Source organism: Haplochromis burtoni, unplaced genomic scaffold (genome assembly GCF_018398535.1).
Source record: "Haplochromis burtoni strain Fernald_Lab_line unplaced genomic scaffold, NCSU_Asbu1 Contig_174, whole genome shotgun sequence".
NCBI classification, from domain to species: domain Eukaryota; kingdom Metazoa; phylum Chordata; class Actinopteri; order Cichliformes; family Cichlidae; genus Haplochromis; species Haplochromis burtoni.
In genome coordinates, this window is record NW_024582535.1 from 1,127,307 (window position 1) to 1,144,884 (window position 17,578).

The 17,578-nt window shown below is 43.3% G+C and overlaps 1 protein-coding gene across 1 annotated transcript in view; it reads right to left on the reverse strand.

Moving 5' to 3' along the window:
* Positions 1-457: 457 nt before the first annotated feature.
* alk (ALK receptor tyrosine kinase) overlaps positions 458-17,578 on the reverse strand; it is a gene marked incomplete at its 5' end in the record, with an annotated part of 158,890 nt that continues 141,769 nt past the window's right edge. The window contains 6 exon segments of the mRNA XM_014337279.2: positions 458-5,182; positions 5,742-5,832; positions 8,550-8,684; positions 8,928-9,029; positions 13,300-13,392; positions 16,466-16,563. Of these exon segments, the coding sequence (XP_014192765.1) occupies positions 4,109-5,182; positions 5,742-5,832; positions 8,550-8,684; positions 8,928-9,029; positions 13,300-13,392; positions 16,466-16,563 (1,593 nt within the window).

The following is a 17,578-nucleotide window of genomic DNA, read 5'->3' on the forward strand; positions in this document are numbered from 1 at the left end:
CGGATTTTTACGCCACCTCTTCCCAAAGACACTGTAGGTCAGAGGCTCTGAGGAAATGTCCACATTAGTCATTTTCATTTTAAAATGTATACTTTTCACGTATGTGCATATTAACACTACTCTGGGGTTTCAGGACTCCATAATCAGAGACTTTTGAAAATGCTACTGAGACAGTCGGGCGATCGTGGCTCAAGAGTTGGGAGTTCACCTTGTAATTGGAAGTCTTGGTCGTTGTGTCCTTGGGCAAGACACTTCACCCGTTGCCTACTGGTGGTGGTCAGAGGGCCCGGTGGAGCCAGTGTTTGGCAGCCTCGCCTCTGTCAGTGCGCCCCAGGGTGGCTGTGGCTGCAGTGTAGCTTGCCATCACCAGTGTGTGAATGGGTGGATGACTGGATGTGTAAAGTGCTTTGGGGTCCTTAGGGAACTAGTAAAGCGCTATACAAATACAGGCCATTTACCATTTACAGTCATAGTTTAACAACTCCAAGTGTGTGTGTGTGTTCGAAGCTTTGGTAATACCTTACCAGTCACAAAAACTGAGGCTGAAACATCACAGGGTCATTCCATGAAATGCCAATCAGTGCCTCCCACCTGAGCCACCTTCCCAGGGAAACTTTCAAGGGTCATTTCACCACGTGGGACAGGTAGAAGGCTCGCTATCGCACATAAAAGGTTTCATTTTTACTTGCATTTTGACACCAGGCTCCTAACCTAGCTTTGATGCAATCACTTCTATTTCTAATACAGTTGTTTTGTAAGACTTGTCGCTTTCAGCTGTGAAATTGAGGAAAAGCTTGGTGTTAACATGTTCGACTTTCAGGCTTTTCCAAATTCTCACGTCGTTTGAGAGAAGTGTCTCAGGTGGCAACATTTCAGATTTTACTGATTTTATATGGACCATGTAGCCAGGCTGAGGTACAATTTCATGCATTGTGGAGTTTTTCAATGCTTTGATTTTTTGTAAATTGTATGAAGATCTTGGAATTCACGTTAGTTTTATGCATTTTTTTCTGCAAATGACCAGTCATCTGCTTCCAGTTTACAGATTCTAGCTGGAGGTAATTTAGACTTTTGCTAAAAGGCATTGGTGTGTATGTAGTGGACTATCTATTAGCGGAAAATGTACAGCAGCTGAACGGTGAAAGTCATGTCCTTGGAGAAATTTCAGCAAAGACCTGACACAGGACCTGAGAGATGCATCTGGCCCTTCAGCTGATCCATCTAGTGTTCACTGAAGCCTTATCAGAAACAGTCTCAGTGGAAGAGTGGCTGTCAAAAAGCCATTGTTAAGGAAGGGAAATGGGAAGAAGAGGCTGTGGTATGTCAAATTTACACAAGAAGTGGACTAAATATCCATCTGTGAAGGCTGCGTAAGCGATTGGCAAGATGACAGCCTAAACTTTCTTAAGCAGCTATGTTGACGAATAAGAGTGGTGATACCAAATCCAGCCTTTAAGCTTGTTGCACAAATTCTATTTTTGCTTTTTATCCTGTGCATCTATGTACGCATTCCCATATTTCAATTAATCGCTGCATGTATTTCAGTTTTTCCTTCCAAAACATGGCTCAAGATTTCTGCACAGTAGCGTACTTTATAAAAATTGGACAATACTGAGATCAAAATCCTGCAGGCTTCATGTCGAGGGAAACAACTGAGAAGCCTGGGAGCAAAAAAGAATGCCTTTGTCCGGTGTTTGTTTCTAATATGAATCTAAGAGCAAACCGGATGATTTGTCTTAAATGCATTTATGCTTTTGCTTCTAACCTTGAGATAGGAAAACTGATCAAAATTCAGTTATCTAATAAAAACAAAACAAAAGCTGAAGTGATTAAGTTTTGATGAGACAAAGAAAAGATTAGTGCGAGCAGGAAAGCTTTTCCTCTGGGCAGAGCCAGTTAGAAAGTGGTTTTAAAATAGTGCTTCATGCACTGTTTGACGTGTGGCACGCTGATGAATTCTCGGCAAAATCTAATCATCATCATCATCAGAGAGTCATGATAATCAAAAACCTAACACAAAATCACTGGAGTACTGCACGTATGAGCACACAGCTGCAGAATGAGCTGCTCAATTTTAACGCCTGAATTATGTTTGCAGAGCAAACAAGCTGCCGGACGTCTATAGTTAACGCTTTTTTCTTAGAGAGGTATCTTATTTGAGTTAATTTGATTAAGTTGGCTGGCAACTTCAAAGATGGAAACAGAGAGAAAATACGGCTGTTATATAGTAATTTATTAATTTTGCCGAATGTCTTCTGAAGGGCAATGTACAGCTTTTTACCAGAGCCATAGTACAATACTTCATAATTACAACATTTACAGGTGCAGTTGGGTTTGTCTTTTTACATCAAACGACGGGGATGAGCAGTGAAGGGAGCACAGAATCAATAAAATGCAGTTTAACACAGACAAAGCAAAAACAGTGTTCATTAGCCAATACCGAGCTCGCCTGCAGGAACGCATTTATCACCGAGCATCATGACACTCACACGACGGCTCGTCGTCTCTTTACAGCAGATGGACTGACAGCCGAGTACCGGTAAGCAAAAAGCGTAAAAAAATATCGTCATTAATTCACCTAAATATCAACACACTCGTGGCATCGTTTGATAGATACGCCGAACTGAAAGGCAGATGGTAAACACAGACTATGCGGGTGAAAATGAGCGGTTCTGGGTTTCATTCACATGTGGAGCGAAAGCAGTTTGTACTTAAACTTTTCTCTCAGACTCATTTGTATTCCACAACAGCCATCTTATAATAGAAAAGATAAAATATGCAAATTTAAGAACGTGGAGTGCCTCGCGATGGCAAATTGAAGGTTAAGATTGATTCAGCAATATCCACTGTTTCTATAGCCAGACGAAACAAAAAAGTTTGAAAGAAAAAAAAAAACAAAAAAAAACCAAGATGTGAATTAATTAATAAAAGGTTACTCAAAGAAGCAATAAGTAAGGAAAAGCCGCGGCTTCTCTGTCTCAAAGCGCTCGTTCGACAGAATGGAGCTGTGAACAAAAGGAGAGTTCAAAGAGCAGCGATCTCAATGAGACCAGGGGGGCAACGAGTAATTTCACATCTTTAGCAACAACAAAAAAGCTCAACTCCCAAATGTTGCTGAGACGGCTCGTCTTCAGTCACATAACACTCAGTGCTTCATTTATCCAACTATTCCGCTTAAAAAGAGTCGCTGCTGTAACAAAGCTTTTAGAATATTTAGTTAACTTCTTTTTGTAAGGAGTTTCTTCAAATAAAAAAAAAACTGGAAAAAAAAAAAACCAAAACTGAGAAATATCTGCTTCCAAAGGAATTTGTTTGGATCTGGAGAAGCAGTAATAATTTATAGAGCCACTTCCAAATAATAAATAAAGAGATGAATAAATAAACAAGCAGGCAAGCAAACATCAACAACCACATTTTTCCCAGTAGTATTATTATTATTATCATCATTTATTTTTTTATTTCCTTTGTAGAAATGTCTCTGGTAATCCAGCGTCAATCCTGTGATATTCTTGAAAAATGGTCTGATACAAGCTATTTACCACGCTGCATTTTTTTTTTCTTTTCCCAAAGGGATGAGGAACAGTTTGAGGGCTCTGCAGAAGAATGACACATGTGGCTGGCAGCTACAGTCAAACTGATCACCAAAGGTTGAGAGTCAAAGTCTGGCAAAATATAGAGATTTATTCCTCCTCGTAGTCTGTTTCTGATAGTCGTGAAGCCTCCTCAGCAGAACATTAGCTTGATGTCTCCTAGTCACAATCGTGTGGAAAGTCTTCCAGGTGATTCTCAGTTTTCTCACTCAATCGCTCCAATGTTGAAAAAATACATTTTCTTTTTTTTTTTTTTATATTCTTAAAACTATGTTTGACTCTACATTTTGCCTCCCTTTTTAGTTCTCCGATGTGCTTTAGCATCCACTGGGGTTTGAACACACCTCAAAGGTTCTGGTGTAAAAAGCCAGTTTTAGAGAGATGGGTTCTTTCCAAAATGGTGGGACGGGAGTGGTGAAAAATAGTCTCTCTCACGGCACAGTGTTTCTTGCTGTGTGACTCACACAGTCTCCAAAGACGGGGCCTGAAAAAGAAGACTTTCTGCGTAGGCCTGTGGGCTAAAGCACGGTGGCGTTGTGGCCCTCCATCCTGGGAAGCCGTGGGTCCTGAACCGTCCCCATCGTAACTAGCAGTGGGCGGCTATCCTCGGATATACCTGACTGAGCCATGGACACTGATGTAGGAATGGGTCCCCCCCTCTGGTGGGCTGCTGAGGAGGACATGCTGCCCTGCTGGGGTGGAGGAGGTGGGTTGGTGTTACTGTGACTGGACTCTATGGGGAGGCCTTGCTCCTGGTAGCCGTATCCGATGGTGCCACAGGGGAAACGTCTCAGTCTGTAGAGGGGGACTGGGGGCAAGGCGGCTGAATCTAAAAGTAGGGGAGACTGGGCAGCGGGAGGAGGTGGAGGGGGTAGTAGAGGTCTGCAAAGACCCTGCTGCTGCTGATGGTGCAGCAGTTGGAGTTGGTGCTGCTGCTGGAGCTGATGCTGGAATTGCTTGTGCTGGTGCTGGAGACCTAATGCCCCGGCCACCTCAGCCACTGTCCGGCCCACGTGCTCCTGCCCCTCTCCAGGAACCCTGCCACTACTGCTTCCTGCTCCGCCCACCCCTCCTTGCCTTTGCTGTTGCTGCTGTTGCTGCTTCCTCTGCTGCTGCTGCAGGAACCACGAGCCATACGTAGGGTTCCACAGACTGCTGCTTTTCCCAGTGTGGGCGTCCTTCTCTGAGGGGTGTCCCTGGGCGAAAGCCAGGTTGATGTGTCCTCCCTCTGAGCTGGGCTGGGTGGTGACATGAGGTCCCTTGGCAGTGAGTGTGGAGGGGGCAGCAGAGGTGACTGTGTTGGTGGTCTGTGTGTGAGGGTGCTGGTGCATGTGGAGGTATGGCTGGGGCTGAGCCGATGGTTGTGCTTTGGCCTCAGACGCTGTGCTCGTCACAACAACGTGCTCCCCTCCTCTCCGGTTCTCCTCTGTGGGGTAGGGGGGAGGTGGCTGTGGAGCCTCACCATCGGGCACCTGGGGATTCACCAGCACAGTCGGAGCTGAGGGGTCATCGGGGCCCATGGGGGCATGTTCCTCCTCCTCGGGTACTGGCCCATACTCGATAGGCAGAGCCACGTTCACCACATCGGGGTCCTGAAAGATTCAAAGATCATGGCTGTGGATGAATGGTCATAACAGTTACTTCATTGGTCTAATACTTTTGCTTGGAAAATGTCACGAGGTCGAGCAGAGAATTAACGAGAAGGATATTACGGAGAACTGCAGTGCGCTGACAGTCTGGCTGCACTAACAGTAATAAAGGGCAACAACGTCCCAGCAAGCAGATTCGAATAAAGTTGTGGAATATTCACAGTTCGCCTGTGGGTCCAGCAAACTGAAAGCTGCGCATCAACAACTTATGGCATAAGATGCAGCAGCAGTTTACATTATAATCTTAGCCACTTGTCAGCTGTACTGATTGATTCTATCGTCCTGCAGAGTGGTCGAATAGAGCAAGTAGTCCACTACTGCAGATTATGTCCTCCTCTCAGATGGAACACTCCTTTTCATGCACACATATGCTTTCTTATGCTCTGTACAAACTCGTGTTGTGTAATCAATCAGTCACAGTTAGGTTGTTTCCTCTGATTGCTCAGCCCTAATCAGTGCCTGCATGACAGTCAGGTTCCCATACGGTGCTCAGTTTAGTTACCTGTAAGCAGTAGTCTATTCTCTCCAGGATGGTTGAGAAGTTGGGCCTATCTTCAGGCTGGTGCTGCCAACTCTGAGTCATTATACGGTACCTGAAAATGCACATGAACGAGCAGAAAACACGGAGTCAAAACACTTTCTCCCACTCCATGCAGAGAAAGCAGACTCTCCAGCACTGTTTCTCCAGCTGATTTAATGCATGCTGGATAAATCTCCTCTGACTAAATATTCTTAATAGCTTGTATTTTTTTATATTTTTTTTGATTTTATTTTGATTTTATTAGGTTTTTGTAATGCAGATTTAAAGTGTAACCTCCCACCACTGAGAGCTATTGTTAAATGGGCGATGTAAATTACAGGAGCGAGTTTTAGTGATGCACTTAAGGGATCTGCCTATTCTGAGAGAACAAAAAAAACCAACAACACGTTTACAGTGAACATGAATAACAAGATTTGGGGAGGGAACTTTTTTCAATTCACGATTTCCTGCTATACCGATTACACTAATGCGCACATCAGAGCTACGTTGCTAGGAAGATACGTCGGATACAAATTTCATTTCAAAATACATTTGCACTTCAGGGAAATTTTCTTTTTTATTATTTTTATTTATTATTTTTATATAGAGATAGAGAAATAGACAGATGGATATATAGCTGGATAGTGGTGTAGTGGTGTAGTGGTAAGACTCCACGCCTTTGGAGCGGGAGACGCATGTTCAAGTCCAGCCTGGGGAAAACAACTAGTAACTAGGGACTGCTTTCACGGCTAGAGGTACATAGATCATTAACAAGGAGATGATAGACAGAAGTGGTAGGGTGCTGTGTACTTTTACTCTTCCTGTGAAGCATTGAGAGTCAGGATCACATGTTCAACCAGGGAGGTAAGGGGCAGAATAGAGGAGGGACTACTAATTGTCTAACTTCCTCTACTTGTAGGTTAACAAACAATTAGTAGTCATCGATGTTGACAAACAGTATTAAATCATAAAGTGGCTGAGAAATACAGTCTATAGTATAGACATGTAGTACAATCCCCGTGACTATATTTCAATCTGGGAGGCAAACATGAAAGAGAACTGTTTACTCTTGTTTTTGTGACTTGTAAAACGTTTTATTTAGCAGTAACAGCCTTTATCAGACTTGATCGATGATAGAACTCTGAACTATTCCTCCAACTGTGCTTTCAGCCTTGTGAAGCTTCAGGTCACCGGCTGCTCCCTCCTGTTAAATTTCGTGTTCCATCTTTGATTAGTAGCTTCAGCGAGGTGACGAGGTCCTGAGCTACCAAGCAGCCTTGAACCATGACGTTTCCTCTCAACATGCTTCACAGCATACACAAGGCTTGTTTTTGTTGTGCAGTTCCTGTTTTTCTTCAAAACAAACAAACAAAACAACATCATTGAGCCAGAAAATGTAAATGTTACCTCATCTCTTTTCATTTTTGAAAACAGTGGCCTCCTTTGTGGTTTTGTTGCATTAACACAATTCTTACTTTGTGTTTTTCTCACAGTGAACACAGATTGTTGTAGAGATTTTGCTGGCAATTTCATGTTACTTTTGGGTTGTTTTTACACATTTTCAGGACTGAACAATGCCATCTTACTGTGTTGTTTGCATGATGCTCACTCCCAGCGGAAACAAACTCCCCATTTAATGGATAGTTTGTCTTATTATTGTAGAACTCAGGGGACCCAGGTCTTCAAAAGCTCTTTTCAGCTTTGTGCACATTTGGAATTTTTTTCTCGAAGATCCTTTGAAAGTTGCTGTGATCGAGACATGATTCACACCCACCAGTCTTACTTTAGGGGATCAGACTCTGTCAATAGAGACTCTATATGTCTTTATTTATCATGTGTGGCACCTTTCAACCTCCAATTCATCTCTCACGTCTTTAACTGGAACACCTGACTTAGAGTAGCTTTTAGAGAAGTCGTTAGCACAGAAGGTCATTTATCTTTTGCAGCCTTGAAAAAGTACAATCTGCTGGTTGCTGTTTGATACAAACTATGGATAGTTTTAGACAACTAGATGAGTTGTTCTTTCTCACAGGCAGTGCAAAGCAAGATAGTCTGCTTCAGACACATTCACACTGGAAATACTTTACGTGGCTAAGGTGAGTGCGCTGCATGGATAGTGTGTGCATGGCACCTTCTCTCGAGTGGTAAATGCACTGGATTATCAGCTGTGATATTCCCATATCACTGCAGTCTGACTCGTATTATTATTAAAGTGGAAGGTTCAATTAAATTAAATTGTCTTTTTAAAGCACCAAATCATAAGAGCAGTTGCCTCAAGGCGACTGCTACATCCTAAGGTAGAGACCCTGAAATAATACAGAGCAATGAAAACAACCCATTTTGAGCACGCAGTTAGTGACAGCAGGAAGGAAAAACTCCCTTTTAACAGGAAGAATAATCGGGCTCAGGGAGGAGCAGCCATCTGCCTCAACCAATCGGGGTTGATGGGAGGAAAACCCGACAAAACTTTGTCTAATTTTGTATAAAACACCGAAATTTTTAAAACAGTCAGATTAGCCAAACTGTGAAAGAAGCAGAAGCTTCTAAACTAAATCTATAGTGCTGCTTTCTTACAGTGAATTTACCGGGCTAGCTGGATAATCTGCATTTGTTTTCATATATGCCTATGTTGGGTTTAGCAGTTCAGTGCATGTGTGAAACTGGCCTGTGCAGCATTAGCTTAGTCTACAGTTGTGACTTGGATTAGATGCCATGAGCACAAAAAAGTTGATAAATTTAAGCTCTTTCTTCCAACTGTGGTCCTTTCTCGTCTGTGTGATCTGCACTTACACAGGTCCAGGACAGTTTTTAGGCGGGTCCATTCTTCCCCCATTTGTTACAAACTCCAGCACTTCTTGGTTACTGCGGCTCGGATATGGCATGTAGCCCAACGAGAAGATCTCCCACAGCAGGACCCCAAATGACCTTCGAGAGGCGATTGATGAGAAAAAAAAGATTAGTTGGAGGGAGAGAAAGAAAGCTAAGGACAATCAAGTCTTAAATTACAGGCATCATCACCGCTGAAGTGGTGAAGGATGAGAGCAGAGGACAAGTATGAGACGGAGAGAAATGCAGCGAGGGTTCAGCAGGAGGTGAAAAAAACAGACAGGTGTGAAACTCTGGAGGTGAAACCAGTGTCAGTCTGAGAGATGTGTGCAGGGTTCTCACCATGTGTCTGTTTTAGATGTGAAGATGCCCTCCATGAAAGCTTCAGGTGGCATCCATTTCACCGGCAACATGGCACGCCCACCCTTCCTGTAATAGCTCGCCCTGAACACACACACACACACACATTTGTGAGGGACGTGCTTGCATAACCGTGTGGTTAATAACAGATCAGACACAGTATTAAAAAAAAAAGGTGAAAACTTCTCAAATCCAGCAATTAATTCAGTGTTTTTCAGCAGCTTTATCGGCGCTCTGATCTGGTCGCTTTTTCAGCCTTCTTACATGTTGCTGTGTGAGACCTTCTAAGAACTCCTTATCTCGCAGAAAGGAACGACGCAGATTTCTCGCCGGGCTGAGCCGAGCCCCGTCTGAGCCATTTTTAATGCTGCCTTGCCCTTTGCATTGCTAGAAAAATAATCAGATGTGTGCTGTATCTGATCTTTGGTGCTGATAGAGGTCGCCGCCTGGTTTATCTCGCCCTCCCCGAGATGCACAACAAGGACAGACGTGAAGTGGCTCCCATTCGGCTCCACGTCCGCCACGGTGTCCACAAAGAAAAACGGACATGTGTCAGGATCACAGTTAAGTGGTGTCAGCTGCTGTCAGACGGGAAAACTTTATTTTTGGCACCGTTTTCTGTTGCGGAGGAGTAAATCTGTTTGCCCCCAGTAATACTGTCATAAAAATATCAGCATATTCCCTAAGCACTTGTTCATAAACATGGCAATTCTTGATAATAAATGAGACTGTGTGACTGGCTGGGTGGTTGCCAGTTCAAATCCCTGGGGCCTAAGGAATAACGCTCTTCCTCTGCTGAAAACAGCAGCTGCTCCGCTGAAGCTGCACATGGCTGCACAGGAATGAATTGTAATTACAGTGGGCAGCTCCCAGGTGTAACTAGTGTTCCCTGGTCAAACACATAAACATACAGAGAAAACAAACGCATCAAAAACAAGGTGATAAAGAATAAATAGACAGTTGTAGTTTGGATAAATTATGGGACCGTCTCAGGAGCCTGAGCTTTTTCAATGCACCATCTGATACCTGTGCACTTGGCTCTATGTCCTATATTTGTCTGGACAAGTGCTCATATCCAGCTCCATATCTTCATTTTTGAAGTCAACAACAGCAGCTTTGCATGATTTACTTCAAAGCACTGACAGTTCCAAATAGAGATACTGTATCTTATCCTGGGCTTCTGAAATAAGCTAGCTTCACTGCTCTCCCTTTAAGCCAACTTTTTTCTGATTGGCTTCTGCTTGAAAGCAGACGATTTAAACAGTGTGTGTGTGTGTGTGTGTGTGTGTGCTTTTTGTGTGCTGCCCGACTATATTAAAGATATCCTCAAGAACTGAGAGAAGAAAAATTTTTTGAACCTGAGCATTTACAGCAGCTTGACGCCTTTTGGCTCACGGGAAATACTTTTACATCCACCAGCTTCATCATTTTGAACACTGGGCCATAATTAACACCCAACATTGGAACGGCATATAAATATGTGATGGAAAATAAGAAAAGGCATAATAGTCCCGCTTTCATTTCATGCTCTCCTGGGGCAAAAATGTCCAAACTTCAGTTAAAAGCCACTGCTCTGTACCTACTGTATAACCTGGAACTGACATTTAAATTAAATCCAAAAATAATATGAGATGAGTGCCAAGAGGCTAAAACAGAAGTAAAACGTGCAATATTTATGCAGTATTAACAATCTGCAGCCAAGGCCCGGCCTCAGTTATTAAATTTTGGTCATAAAGATGGAGTTTCCTTTAATTACAAATTCAGGTGAGAGCGTTAATAGACTGCTGCATTTCCTACAGTATGAACCCAGGGCAAACAGCAAGAGCCAGCACTCATCATTTACTTTAACTTAGCTGCAGCTGCGACTCTTCAGGGGATCCACGAGCAGAGATGAATATAAATGATATGCAGACAGATAATATGGTTAAAAGGAAAATATAAACTATTGGCATAAGACGTTACCCTTGAGGGAAATTACACATAATCAATGAAGCAGAGAAAACAATCACTAGTGAAGTCTGTTTGCTTGACAGATTAGCTGAGAGCTACACTGCAGGGCAGACACTCAGATATGCACCCAGCGACTTAATCCATCACTTAAAATAACATGCCCCAGTCAGTGATGGGAATCAGTTACCAGCCCCATTTTTAGTCCCGCAATTACAGGATTGAATCGTGCTACAGTCTCATTCCCCTCTCCGTCCTCGGTACCCCTCTAATTTTCTTGTCCATCCTAATAAAGAAAACGGTGAGCGAAGTGGAGTGGCCTCTGTAAATAGATGCAGTAAGACCAAACTGCTGCAGGAGCTCCTTTTATTCTCCTAAAATGTCCTCTTTGTTTTTTGTTTTTTTTTACGTATACTGCGTCCACCCTTGATGACCTCTGCAACCGAAACAAATAAATGCAGATGAACCGAACTCTAATTTTCTTCCGCCCTGTCGGTTGTCAGGCTGTTAGAGAACAGTGAATCATTCTGAGAAAGATTGAGGGACATGTAGAACACGAGACTGATAATCCCGCTATCGCTAGATCAACCTCCTTTTCAGCACAGGGTGTATGGACATATTTGTTACTCCTGCCAACACCTCCAACACTGACTGAAAGCTGAGCTGCAGATTAGAGAGGCTTAAATACAGTCTCAGGAAATCTATAGCTCAAATGGAGGTGTTTTATGTTTATGTGTGAGCAACTCTGTGTGCAAGAGGCGAGCTGCAAGATAGAGCAGTATTAGAGGGAAAAACTAACAGTAAGAGACAAAGGCACGGAGCGGGCTGTGCTGAATGGAAAGTAAGATAGTTGCATGCACCTAAGGACACAATGGTGGAGGCTAATGTTTGTGTCTGCGGAGCTGGATGTCTTTGTTCTGCTTTTATTGTGCGCCTGCATGTGTGCATGCCAGGCTGACTTTAATAAATACAGCCTAGAGTCGTGCTATACAGCTACTGTTATTAGACCCTATGAAAATATGGTCATTTAAGGCGAAACAGTAGATTTCTCTTCATACTGGCAGCTGTTCACCTTAGGATGATGGCTGTCTGCCAGCTATTGTCTACCCAGCTTTTTATTTACCACCACATCACTGGTGCGCAGGCATGTGTGAAAGACTGTGTGAGTGAAATTCTGCAAGTGCAAGTATGCCTGTGGCTCTAGCGGAATATAAAAAGCTGACATTAAGCCATGTCCTGGTGCCTCACTGGGGGCACCTGTCCCCCTGTGATCGCCTCAAAAGAACCCCACGTCGCTTGTCACATAGCAGTATGGCCACATCGTGAAACGGCAAAAATAACGCACCAGCAGCCTGGTAGCCATGTGTGCAAAACAACCCGCCTCTCTCCGAACACAATAACAATAATAATAAAAAGCCCCTGCACCAGAGCTTCAGGCTGAGAGATAACAACAAAATCGCAGTGAGGCACCTGAAAAACTGACATCAGCAATTAAATCAAGCGTTCCTAAAGTGGCTCCCCGGAGATATTGTGCAACAGCTTTTTCCGGATGCTCTGTGAGTGACTTTGCTCTCGTGTGACTTTTCATCGCATGATTCAAAAGCGCTGCGCTGATCTAACTGAATGTTGTGACATATTTTCCTTGCTCTAATTTCTTACCAGATGAAAGGCTTGGGAGATTTCCCTGCTGGATTGTGCGTTCATTTAAATGATGCCACGTGAAATAATGGTAGCTATATTAAAAAAAAAAGGGGATGAGAACAATGACTAAAGGGGAGCTGATCTAGATTAAAAGAAAGCTTCAGTCCAACAGTATAACAGAGGATAAAACAGCTGAGCTGCAGTATTTACCGGGTAAAAAGCCCAGGACAAAAACAGTTTCAACTCTTTTTTTGTTATAGTCACACAAGAAAGACTTTTATGCATCTATGACCTGCATTGCACATATCAGTAAGCGAGAAGAGGTTTCTCCACCAGTGCATACAGTCTTGCTATTTGCCAATGGCATGCAGCAACTGCTTTTCCAAGCAAACGTATCCCTATTTCTAAGAGCAACGGGCATCTGAGAAGTAGGCGGCCAGTCTGCTCAATGATTTTCTGGAAAAAGCTACACGACTTCCTTCCAGTCCTGTCACCTGATGGAAGCAAAGCTGTGACAACTGGTACTAGGTTAAAATCCAACGATTGTTGCTTAGGTCTTCCGGTCATCCTACTCTCTGATTTTACTTGCCATTAGGTCAGAGTGGTGGACTGTGTAAAAGAAAAGTATTCTGCCACATGTTTGTTTCTCTCTGTTTGGTGTGAGCTGCATCCCTTTGGACTTTATCTGGATTCCAGTTCAGCTATAGCTAGCCAACTGGACCAGAGTGTTCTTGCCCGCTGCCACTGAGCTGCGTTAGTATTGTACCTGTAAATGTCTCGAGCCATCCCAAAATCTCCGATCTTAGCCACTCGTCCCGGTCCTTTGCAGGTCAGAAGGCAATTCCGTGCTGCAATGTCCCTGGAAGAACAGAAAAAAACACTTTCAGGTTATGTTGCACACATGCATGGACTCATGCTATTAGAAATCTTTACCCACGAACTTCAGGAGGATCAGGCGAGGATAGCTTTCTCACATCTAACACACAGCAGGACGCTTTACACAGTTCTCACTGCTGAAATTCTCTGTGGTTTCAACGCAGGTGCTGCCTGACCCATTGTGAATTCATCACTCAATATACAGACTTTGTGCTTGGGGTACTGGCAGGTTATAGACTGTTTCATATCCAGTCCCACTGTATTGTACATTTGTGAAAATAGCTTAAGCCTGAATTATACAGCAGGACAAGGTGAATACTGATGCTTGCAAAGCTCTGCTCAGAAGTTTTTCATACATTTGCATCTATAACATCTCCATGTATGAAACACCTACAGATGCTCCCTGTTGGATCTGAAGTTCACTGTAACTACCAAGCTGCTCCGGGCAAGCTGGCAAAGTGTATAGTTTCCTATGACTCTGCCCACATGGTGGATCCAAAGAAAAGATTGAAATGTATGTGCAGGCTGAGTGGGTTAGAGGAGAAAATTCATATTTGCACTGTTCTGGGCCGGTTATTCTTTGAGCAAAAATACAGTAGTTCTCACGGCGTGCTGTACTGCTGTCTGGGGAAAAAGGAGCCGAGCTCACACACTTTTCTCTGCTCCCCAGGCATCTAACTTTCTCAACATCTTAAGAAGTGACGTAGCTCACTGCTCGTCTGCACACTGCAGACAAGTGAGCACCAAAGGCCAATAAACAGCCAGACTTTAGCATCAGAATAACATCATGTGGCGGCGCTGATCTCAGACTAGATCACGAGACAGGATATGGCTGGAAACCACCAGCGATAGAAACACACAGCACCGAGCTCTGTGTGTAGACACAAACGCACGCACATGTTTTGATGTTTGGCCTCCAAGCTCAGATGAGAAATGACACAATGAGGATAATGTAATGGTTCAGACTGATTTAAACGGAGGGCTTTTTAACCACTGTACACAGCTGCCCCACTTTAGTCCACCGCAAGAGATGCAAGCTAACATTATAAAAGTATTTCATCGCGTTAGTATGAGAAACAATAAAATCCTCTCTAGGACATCAGTTCCACTTTCTCCAAGTTTCTTTTAAACTTTATATTAAAGTAGTTAAATAAGTGTCAGTGTCTATAAACTCGGTTATAAAAAACAGAGAAGAGAAACTTCCTCCATTTTCTTTTTCAGGAACAAGAGGTGAAACAATTAATCCATTTAAGGTCATCTAAGCCGCTTCAGGAAAGCTGCATAATTTCTACCGTAGCGCGACTCTAATCAGTGGCCGAGAGTGCACGTGCACACACACACGTGCACACACAGAGTCGTGAGGTGCTATTACTAAATCCAACTTGCTTTGTTTAATGGCTTGGAAGAATTCATGGAAATGATTTGCTTTTGCTTGTAGGCGAGGAAGAGTCTTGAAATGCAGCATACTGCTGTGACAGACTGTGGTCTAAAAGCTTAAGGGAAAGACACAGATGTGTTGTACGTGCAGCACAGCGATATGAGAGGAGACTGTTGTTAAAATATTATCAACCGGCCTTATAATGTGAACCTTATTTACAGTAAATTTTCACTGCAGCTTAAAGACCCATTTCATAGCAGCACTTACAGAACAATACGCGTTAGCCTATTTTAACACCTGCAGTTGCACGAAACTGCCCAACTCCTCAGTACAGTGATAATTTTCAGGTGGCTACAATTGCCAGGCCGCTTGTAAAAGGAAATAACCAAAGAGCAACACGGCACCATCCACTAGCCATAAAATGGAAATAAGCAGAGAAACACACATAAGCTGGAGTAAGTCATTCTCAGATAACATCAACCCTGTGATTTAACCTCTTGGTGAACATAACAGCTCTTCATCCAACCCAGTAAGCCCCGAGAGAAAGCTGCTTTCTGTTTTTGGAGTAGCAGCCTACTTCACTCACATGCCCTTTACTCACCCCCAAGAAAACACGCTTCTATAAAAATGAAATTAGCCTCAAGGACAGCGTTGGGGGGGACTTTTAATACAGGTTTAAAGGCAGAGAATCAGGTTGAATAGAAGATCACGAGGCTCTGGAGAAGAGTCGGCCATTAGGTGGATTGATGGAGCTTTACTGTACCGCAGCGGGGCAAACAAGGTTTAATAGACCTCGTCTGTCATTGGCCAATCCCTGGGAAGTCAAAGGCAGATCTCAGGGAAGGTGGATGTGCTTTAATTGTCCTGATTTGATTGCAGAATCTATTTTGACCTTTTCTCGTATTAACACGTACTTGACTTTCCTCGTGCGCGTCCACGAAGGAGATTTTTGTAAGTCGGGTTCAAGAGAGGGCTTTTAAAAATTCTTTAGCCACATCATATGGTTCACCAGCCACTGCGAATATGAGCATAGAAGGGGCATACTCTTGACTTGCGCCTCGGATACAGAGCGTAAAAAGGCAAGCCGGCTAGCCCATCTGGCTGCTCCGATACTAAACTCATCACTTGTCCTTTCTGCTATCTCAGGGAAGGCAAAAGGCATACTCAGTCCATATGTTCTGCTTGGACAGATGCAGTCAGTTCATTATTCTGAGTAGATGCTAGATGAAGGCAGGGAACTCTGTTTGTTTGAATGCACATTTGCATTCCATATTTATACAGTGGCATGCATACCCATATGTTCTGCATATTGTTCATCTGCCAAGGCAAAAAGCCGAGGCGGGGGTTTGTGATAGGTGCCGTTTGTTTGGCTGTCAGCTAGATCACGCAAAAAACCCCACCAAGACAAATTTCATGAAACTTGGTGGCCGGGGGAAAAGAGGGATACATTAAATTTTGATGTAGATCTGAAAACACTTTCTTTTAAATTGTGAAATACCGTATTGACCTCAGTGAATGAGCTCCCCGAATATGTCAGTCTGATCGGTTTTGCTAGGGAGACTAGAGAACCACTGAGTTCACTGTATTCGTTCATAATAATATGCTCCATTTATTTTTGCCATCGCAAATTTGTTTTTGCATAAGTGTATGCAAAATGTGCAGCCATCTGCTGAGGTACCTGTGTATAAACTGGTTCTCCTCAAGATACTGGCAGCCCTTAGCGATGTCTCTGGCCACGTTGAGGAGGTCCACCATGGTCAGGCTGGATGGTTGATCCTGATTAAACAGAGAAGAGACAGAGAAAAAAAACAAAAAACTGAATCTGGGGCTGAATCAGGAATAGTATCTTTAAGAGTTAATGAGCACTATATTTTATGATAACAATCCCCCTTTAGCTCGTTGCTACAAACTTACCATTCTGGTTCAACCTCACAGTAAAAAAAAAAAACCCTCTAATTACACAGCAAAAGAGACTAACCAACACTGCCCATCACAGATTTATCTGTATTGGCATATGGATTGTCAAAAATGAGAGATTATATAAATTACTCATCAGCCACTTTGCTCGTTAGTTGTGGCAGACGGGCTGGCCTGAGTATTTCAGAAACAGCTGATCTGCGGGATTAACCCCCACAGCCGTCTCTGGGGTTTATAGAGACTGCTACGAAAAAGAGAAAATATCCAGTGAGCTGCAGTTCTCTAGGTGAAAATGTCTTGTTGATGCCAGAGGTCAGAGGAGAATGAGCACACTGCTTCGAGCTGATAGGACGGCAAGAATCTTCTCCAAAAACTATTTGTTACAACCAAGGTAGAAGAAGATGCAGAAGTAAATCTCTGAAAACACAACATGTCAAACCTTGAAGCAGATTGGCCACAGCAGAAAACCGTGCTGTGTGCCACTCCTGTCAGCTAAGGACAGAAAACTGAGCCTACAGTTTAATTACCATTGCTTTTTTTAGTCTGTTCACACTGACAAGTACTCAGTTGCTGTACTTTAATAACTGCCAAAAACAGTAAAATACTTGCACAAATCAATGAAATTTTGGCCAACAGTGTAAAGTGAGGCTACATCAGCAGAGCTAATGGCAATGCTGACGCTAGCTAGCTTACAACAAAAGATTTTCTTCTTTCAGACGCTGAAATTACAGCTGTTGTGACATTGTTTGTTGTATACAGGTGTTACGTTTTCACTCAGTGTAGAAGAAATGTGTATTAGATGAGCGGTACCAAGTGCAGCGTTCACTATTGGACGTTGCAGTCATCATGTATAGCTTGGTGTGTTCGACTTAGC